The sequence below is a fragment of the Triticum aestivum genome, chromosome 4D (genome assembly GCF_018294505.1).
Source record: "Triticum aestivum cultivar Chinese Spring chromosome 4D, IWGSC CS RefSeq v2.1, whole genome shotgun sequence".
NCBI classification, from domain to species: Eukaryota; Viridiplantae; Streptophyta; class Magnoliopsida; order Poales; family Poaceae; genus Triticum; species Triticum aestivum.
In genome coordinates this window covers 11,907,276-11,915,450 of record NC_057805.1, presented here as the reverse complement: position 1 = coordinate 11,915,450, position 8,175 = coordinate 11,907,276, and the positions used below count along the sequence as shown (strand labels likewise).

Sequence of the window (8,175 nt, the reverse complement as noted above, 5' to 3'; positions counted from 1 at the left end):
GGATCGTTCCATTACTCCGACCTCCATGGGGTCAGACTTGTTGTTGAAGACGGTTGAGCCGTCCTGCTCCGTCACCTTGTCCAATCTTAACAGCCTCTTCATCAGCAGCTAAAAGTAGGCAGAGACAGACAGCTCACTCACTCACTAGCTCAGAAACAGAACATGGGAGAATCCGGCGGGAGAAAACATCGCCAACAGAAACGAGAGGCTGCCAAATTAGCACCGATCGCTCTTTATTAATGCTTCGATTAAATAGGCGGTTTCTGTACAAGATGATGATGATGACGACGACGATGTCAAACTCCGAAGCAGAAAAATAAGGATTAATTCTAGGCTCGCAATCGCAACCCCCCCAGCTCAGTAACGCTACTATGTCCTCCTCCTCCTCCTCCTCCGGCGGCACCGGCCTTCTTCTCGGACTCGCCGCCGGCTCCGACTCCTCCGACTCCTATAGCTGCAGCTTATGTTGCTGCTTCTGCTGCTGCGGCTGGAGCCTGCCCTTGAGGAACCCCCTGCACACCTTCTTCCAGAACTCTTTGTCCGGCTGCCGCACGTCGAAGCTCGCCTTGGCCACGTCCACCTGGCAGTCCTGCACACACGCAACGACGATCATCGGTTATTGGTTTTCAGAGTGACATAGAAGATCGATCGCACTTGCAGCAGAAAGGAAAAAAGAATTGGTCTGGAGGTTTACCAGGAGGAGGTTCTGGCGGAGGAGGCGGTCGGCGATGCTCATGAGGATGTCCTTGCTGTACTCGGGGTGGCCCTGGACGCCCATGGCGCGGTCGCCCAGCCGGAACATCTCCACGCCGGTCTTGTCCGACCGGGCCAGCACCTCGGCGTGAGCAGGCAGCTCCCACACCTGAGAGTTGTAACAACACCATTACATTAGCACACTGAGAATGGCATTGACATGTAGCAAAACAGCAGCCGGATCAGTATCTGTACCTCGTCCTGGTGGAACTCGATGATGGGCAGGTGCACCGGCATCTTGAGCGGCGCGAAGAGCCTCGCCGCCGCGGCGGTGGGGTGGATGCAGCTCACGCCGATGTCCCAGCCCTTGCACGACCTCCCGGTCTTGCCGCCCAGCGCCCGGCACAGGATCTGCAAACAAGAAAAATACTGTCAATTTTATGCCAACAATTCATTTGCGGGAAGAAAAAGACAACAATGATCATCTCTTTTTAGCATTTTTCAGATTACGACGAGAAATATTCTGAATTAAACTACAACTAGTACGTGATGAGTAACAGCGAGGCATGCTAACATTTGATTAGCGCGTAACCCGACATGATCATTATGCGCCAAAGCCAAGTGCGTTGCGACAGAGGATCAAGTTTCCGGCTGTCATCGCTCGCCGAGACACATGACAACACATCCGACCCGTTGGTTCGTTCGATTGGAGCCATTATTTTTCAGAGTCGTTTTCTTGGGACAGAAGCGTTCAGCGACCGTGAATCGCGGGCAACCTACGCATCTGTGCACATAGTAAGTACATTATTATCTATCGTACGCAGCTGATCTCTGGGAGAAAAGAATTGAGGTCTTGCACTAGCTGCTGTCGCGAACACGACATGCCATGACCCGATCGACGGCTGGCCTTGTACGGCTCCGGGAAGGGAGCTCTGACTTTTGCAGTATCGTACTTGCATCGATCTCAAGCCTATCATCGTTAAATTTTTTTAAAATTTGTATGGTGAGGTCAGGACAGGACAGTAATAATATTATACAGATTGGACAAGAGTTTGACGACTAAAGTATGTATGTATGTATGTATCCAAGAGCTGCAACCCAAGTCGAGCTTTACTACGGAGTACAAGATAGATCGCCTCTTGGATCAAGCCAGGGGCGGCCAGATCCCTCAACAGCCGATGTTTTTCAGCCATGAGAAGGCGACCTCGACCAAATTTCCTCGAAAAGTAAACTTGCACCGACACCCAACCTCGGATGATGCCGTCCAGGGTGGTTGGCCACGTCTTCGAAACTTGGCTACGCACGCAAGAAAGGAGGCGGCAAAATGGTGCGTGGCCGCTGGCTTGCGCGCATGACGGCGGTGGCGTCGTCGGCAAAGCGACCGGCCGGTTCGTTCGGGTCGGTTAGTAGATGCACCACGCCGCCGGCGTGCGTGCAAGTTGCAGCATTTCAAATGTTCAAACGAACAAATAATTAGACTCCCGCTCTGGGCGGTAAGCTGACTGGGTATAGCGGGAGATGCTCTGCAATTTGGAATGCTTGATTACCGGCACAAGTGGCGGGCAGGTGAGGCTCACGTACGCAGGACGACCCCGGCAACGCCACGTTGGCCCACGTGGATAGACAAGATTGCTGTTAACCTCTATCTAAGCTGCCACGTCACGTGCTTGGTCGGAGAGGACAGCCGGAGTGCACGTCAAAATCTTAGCTGGAGCACCCCTCAAAAAAAAAATCTTAGCTGGAGCACACACGGTGGCTCGGAGGCGGGACCCACGGCAGCTCCCGGAGGATTCCTGGCCACGGGCGCTGAGATCTCGCTCGTTTCTACTCCTAGTAGTAGTATTCTTAATTCCTTTTGAGCTGATTTCTTATTTAATTAGTTGCTCAACATTCAGTAAAAACAGTTTACAAATGTTTGTTTACCTTTTGCAAACACAAGCTTATAAACGGCAAAAATAATTAAGCTGCGTGTTGCCCAAATGCATATTTTTACCCGACTAGATGCGTCCTCTCCTCTGGGTACCTACTTTCAACGAAGAGTACCCCACTAGTACATGTTTATTTGTTTATTTACTCTACAATGCAGCCCGGTTGTGCTCAGATTTAAGGTTTCTGCCAACGCATGAAAACATTTTGCATTTCTCCGTGAAAATTAAGCATGTGTGCAAAACTTTTACCAGCTGAGTGCATGGTAAAAAGACAGGAGGCGAATGGAAGGCCCTAGAAGGGCGCCACTCCTCTCAGCTGGTGCGGCCTGTCCGATTGCGAGGCGCCAACCTCGGAGCCCACCCACCGGCTCGATCTCACACGGAAAGAACAAGGCCGCCCAGCTCCTTCGATTACCATCCTGCCCTCCGGACCAGACGCCGATGCCAGCCCACCCAACAAAGAATCAAAGGACCGGGACGACGGACGCACCTGGTGGCCGAAGCAGACGCCGAGGACGCGCTTGCCGGCGGCGAGCTGGCGGCGGATGAGGTCCACGAGCGCGAGGATCCAGGGCTCGTCGCCGTGGGCGTCGCTGCAGCTGCCGGAGATGACGAACCCGTCGATGCCGGCCACCTCCTCGTCCGACGGCAGCTCCCCGCGCACGGCGCGGTACACCCGCCACCGCTCCCCGTCCTCCGCCAGCAGCGCGCGGAACACCTCGAAGTAGCCCCCGTACGCGTCCCGCACGTACGCCGAGTCCTCCCCGCACTGCAGCAGCGCGTACGACCCCCCTCCCGCCGCCGCCGCGGTCACCACCGGCACCTCGACGGCCGCGGCGTTCTCGAGCGGCCCCATTCCCATGGCGACCCGACCGCGGCCGAGGGATCGTGGAATGGGCGGGCGGGGGGGAATGGGCCTCGACGCTAGGGATCGCGCTGGCTGGCTGGCTGGCTAAATTGGCTCGCTGTGGGGGAGGAGATGAGGGGGCGAGAGCCGGCCGTATTTAAAGCCGTTTCTCCCGTGCCGAAAAGTGGCGCAAAGTAAATGCGCCCCCACAGTAACTCCGGTTTACCGCGCGCAGTTTGCCGTTTTTTTTATTTCCTTCCGGGCGCGTCACGGGCCGGTTTTCCGTGTCGTGGGCTCTGCGGATCATTTCCTTCTCGCTTTTCCTCCCAAGCCTCCGCCGTCTTCTCTGGGGGTTAATTTTCTCCCCGTTTTGACCGCTCCATCCACGCGACCAAATTAATTTGCGTGTGTGTGTGTGTGTGTGACAGTGCTGTAGCAGTGGCAAAATAGAAGTTTTTGCTATGCCATTTCTTCGTTATTTTTTGTGTGTTTTCAGATCACCGACGTTTTGCTTTGTGTACATTCAAAAAAACTATATTTTGCCGGAGCAAAAAAGAAAACAAAAGCAAAGTGACATTGTGTTCATGCAAATGTAATAACAGTGTTGTGGCATTGGCAAAAGATGAAATTTGGCTGCCATTTCTCGGTTAATTTTTTTTTTCCTTTGTGTGTGTCGTTGGTAGCATTGAAATTTTTGCTTGGTGTGCATTTAGTGTATTTTGGCGCGCGCGCACAGGACAAGCCCCACAGTCCGCATCACCAGTACGTCGTTGAGGTTTGCCCTTCATCATCAGCTGGTGCATCGGACGGAGCCATTCCGACTTGTCTGCCACGAAGCGATTCCGTTTAGATACTCCCGTCACGGTGTCCGCCGCTGACGCGGACACCGGCACCTTTGCGTCCATTCGCAGTAGAAAACAGCGGCCCAGCACGCTTTCCGAGGTGCACGAAACGACCGACTGCCTGCCATCACAAGCCTCACTTTTCTTTATCTTGGGGAAGACCTCAGCGTACCGTGTCAAAGGCTCAAAGGCAGTAACCGGCCCTGGGTTTCTGCCGGTTTTCCCATTCCGAATGGACCTGGACGTGGTTTCGGAAGCGGCAGAAGGCGTCCAGGTTCGATGAACCTGCGTGCCATGGACTCCGGATGGATGGATAGATAGCACGTCGCTTAATGTGAGGCATGAAATTAATTCCATTTGGTGTCGATGGAATCGGATATACTCCCTGCCTTCACTTTCGAACTTCCAAAGAATCGCTCGGCGTCAAACGGTGGGATTGATTCGTCTCGATCAGCGAGTGTGGATTCGTGAAAATAACATCTTGACAAAATTTGTACTCCCGAGTGGAGAGTGAAAGAATATTCGACGATCTCTTTTTGGTAAATATAAAGAGGACGATGTTTTATTAATTTCCCCGATTCCTTTCCGCGAAAAATAATAATATCTCGATTCCTATCTATTTCAAGGTTTCCCTTCACCAGTCTTTAGCCACTTTGCTGATATTATTAATTGTGTATATATTACTTCCCACTCAAAAAAATTTATACTACTCCTCTGTTACTAAATATATCAAAAACATCAATCCTCAAAAGAAAAAAATATCAAAAACATCTTATATTTAGTTACGGAGGTAGTACACTGTTGCATTGTCCTCATTTGTCCTGTTTTAACTTTGTAGTTTCAAATTTTGTAGTAAAAATTTGGAAAAGGCCTAACATAAATATTTGTTGCGTGGAATATTTTTGTTTATATTTTAGAGAATTTTCTTAGAGAACTTCTATACATTCAAAGTCCTACTCAATTTAGAGGTCATTTGCGTCAAACTCAACACCCCCACCCAGAGAGAGAGAGAGAGAGAGAGAAAGAGAGAGAGAGAGAGTGTATAGTAGTCTGTCTATGTCTACGTGGACTATAATTTCATTCAATTCAAAAAAGTGCAACCAGATCTCATTTGAAATCGATGCGCATGGTAAATGTGGCTATCGACCTAATCAGCTAAAAAAAAATGCAAATGTGGCTTAAAGGTAGTATATGATATGGTGCAGCTAAAAGGAAAACTCGCAACATTGTATTCCCTCGTTTCTAAATATATGGCTTTTTAGAGATTTCAGTACAGACTACAGACAGATGTATATAGACATACTTCAGAGTGTAAATTCACTCATTTTGCTTCGCATGTAATTAGTATTCAAATCTCTAAAAAGGTTTATATTTAGAAATATTATATGACCCTAGTACTCCCTCCATTCCACAATGTAGTGCTTCCTCTATCCCCGTGCTTCAACTTTGACCGTAAATTTAACTATCAAGACCGATTGCGGCGGGAGCAAAAGTTATATCAGTGAATTCGTATTCGAAAGAAGTTTTTAATTATGTAACTTTTTCTCCCGCCGCAGTCGGTCTCGTTTGTTAAATTTATGGTCAAAGTTCAACCTCGGGAAGCGCGGGCGCACTATATTTTGAAATGGAGGGAGTATCAATTAGCATGAAAAGAGACCGACCTAGCTGCTCTTCGTCATACGCCACTAGCGGACTAGCCACACAATCTAGGCCGTGTTGAGTGAGCAGACACCCAACAAGCTAGCTAGGCAGGGAATGGGGCAATGCGGGTCCAGTTGCGTGTCATATAGAAATAGCCATGTCGCCCACTGGCATTGGACGTCGTACGTAGACAAGTAGGAGAGCGAAGTGTAAAGAACACTACTGTGCATCACTACTGTTACAAGATGCAGAGGGCGTTGTTTTGCACGAGAATTCCTGTAGTAGTTTACGTGTGCGCCGTACTGTAGCTGCAGCGCGCACATGCATGCACGCACGCAAACGACGACGACGACGCCGCGAGGATGCCGAGGCGAGGACCGCATGTGGCGGCATGTGATCGCCGGCGATACGGACAGATCCTGCTTGTCTCGCCGGCCGGCTCGACCATTTTTGTTTTTCCTTTTACCCCTGTATTTATTTTTTTACTTTTTTACAAATATATATATATATATATATATTCTACTGTCATAGCAGTAAAAAGTAAACCAAAAGTAACAGGAATTATATCCAGATCCGTAGACTATTAAGAAAGAAGATAGAAAATTTTCAATTCTACAAAACACGCTGCTGAAAACGTGTATATGAGGTCTAGTCTAGTCAGAGTCTAGATATTCTTCTCTCTTCCCTCGTTGTGTGCGTAAGCTACGGATCTATATGTCTGAACTTTTGAATTAGCTTTGTCTCTGTTTTCCGGTACGTGCGTGCATGTGTTTCCAGCACTTTCAAGCGGAGGGTTTAGTCAATTCAACCACACGAACACGCTCTTTAATTGGTCTTTAGGTATGGGAATCTAATTAGAGTATTCCCGCAAAAAAAATCTAATTAGAGTAACAGGTTTAAATCTTGCCAGTCTCAAATCACTGAAGCTGCCAAGAAACTTCGTGGCTACGCAACAGATATTTCAAGTGGTTCTCCAACTAGCGTGCTAGCCAATTCAGTAATTTAGTTCCGTAATGCATAGTTTGGATTTTATAAAACCCAGGTTCTAGAGTACTTTAATGCTTTTATAACTCACTATCCTTTTTTTTTGCGGTTGAAACTTTGTATTACTTAAGTGATAATGTCACGGTCTATATTACAAAGCTCAATAACTTCTGACAAGCCAGAGTTAAGCCACACTACGGTTCTATTCTCCGTTCTAGCATATTTTGCCAAATAGTTACTAACAACGTTCTGTCTGTGATGAATATGAGTAAAAATAGTTGTACGGAGAGATCGAAGATGCTTGATTTCTTCCACCAGCGAGGTCAGTACCGATCTATCAGTGGCCCCATCATTAATCATTCTCACAGCTTGTAAGGAATCCATCTCAACATGTATAGGTAGCTCTGTTCTCTGAATTGCTATTGATAATCCCTCCATACATGCACTGAGCTCTGCTTCCAGGGCGTTCCTGCATGAGAAAAGCACCCTGCATGACGTAAAGATGATCTGGCCCGTGCTATCTCGAAGGACCATCCCAGCACCTGCACCACCCTCGGCCGCCCAGGATTCATCAGTGTTTCATTTTGCCCAGCCTTCCACTGGCACCGTCCACAGAGCATTCGCCACTGGTTCCGCTCGTTCGCGAGGCAACATAACATGATCGTAAGGGATCACCTGTTTCCCCTTCATCCGCTCTTCCTCAGAGTATTTTAGTGTCAAGAGCGAATCTAAATAGCTCACGAGGAAGCTTTTTGATACCTCCATTGGCGGGGGTTCCTTGTAGTGAGTCACCTCATTTCTATTGTGCCATACTCGCCATAGCGTCAACATTAGCATGCATCGTTCAATTTCAGATAGTGGCTGCAACACATGAAGTAGCCACTCGGTTCCTGTATTTCTCACTTCTTCCAGCTTCGGCAAACGCCAAACAGTGCTCATACATCTCCACATTTGCACCGCTAGAGGGCATCTGCATAAGGCATGAAAGGCGTCTTCCTCCTCTCGTCCACAGATCGTACAGTTACCTGAGAGTTCAAGCGTCCGTTTATGTTTATTCTGCCAAGTTGGAAGTGAGTTGATAGCAACGCGCGAGGCAAAGTTCTTCGCAGTGGGCGGAACAAGGCTCTTCCATATCATTTTCCAACATGTACGGTGGCCATCTGGAGCAATGCTAGATGATTCTTCTGTCAGTCTACACGTCTCGTTGAAGGCCAAAGCGTATGCCGATTTTAGTGTAAAT

At 48.7% G+C, this 8,175-nt stretch overlaps 1 protein-coding gene across 1 annotated transcript; it reads right to left on the bottom strand.

Moving 5' to 3' along the window:
* Positions 1 to 206: 206 nt before the first annotated feature.
* On the bottom strand, positions 207 to 3,600 carry LOC123095714 (gamma-glutamyl peptidase 5). Its single transcript, XM_044517265.1, has 4 exons — positions 3,112 to 3,600; positions 949 to 1,104; positions 695 to 862; positions 207 to 589 (listed from the first exon to the last, which is right to left on the bottom strand). Exons 1-4 carry the CDS (start codon positions 3,481 to 3,483, stop codon positions 449 to 451), a joined length of 837 nt encoding a protein of 278 aa, XP_044373200.1. The 5' UTR covers positions 3,484 to 3,600; the 3' UTR covers positions 207 to 448.
* Between the last annotated feature and the right edge of the window lie 4,575 nt (positions 3,601 to 8,175).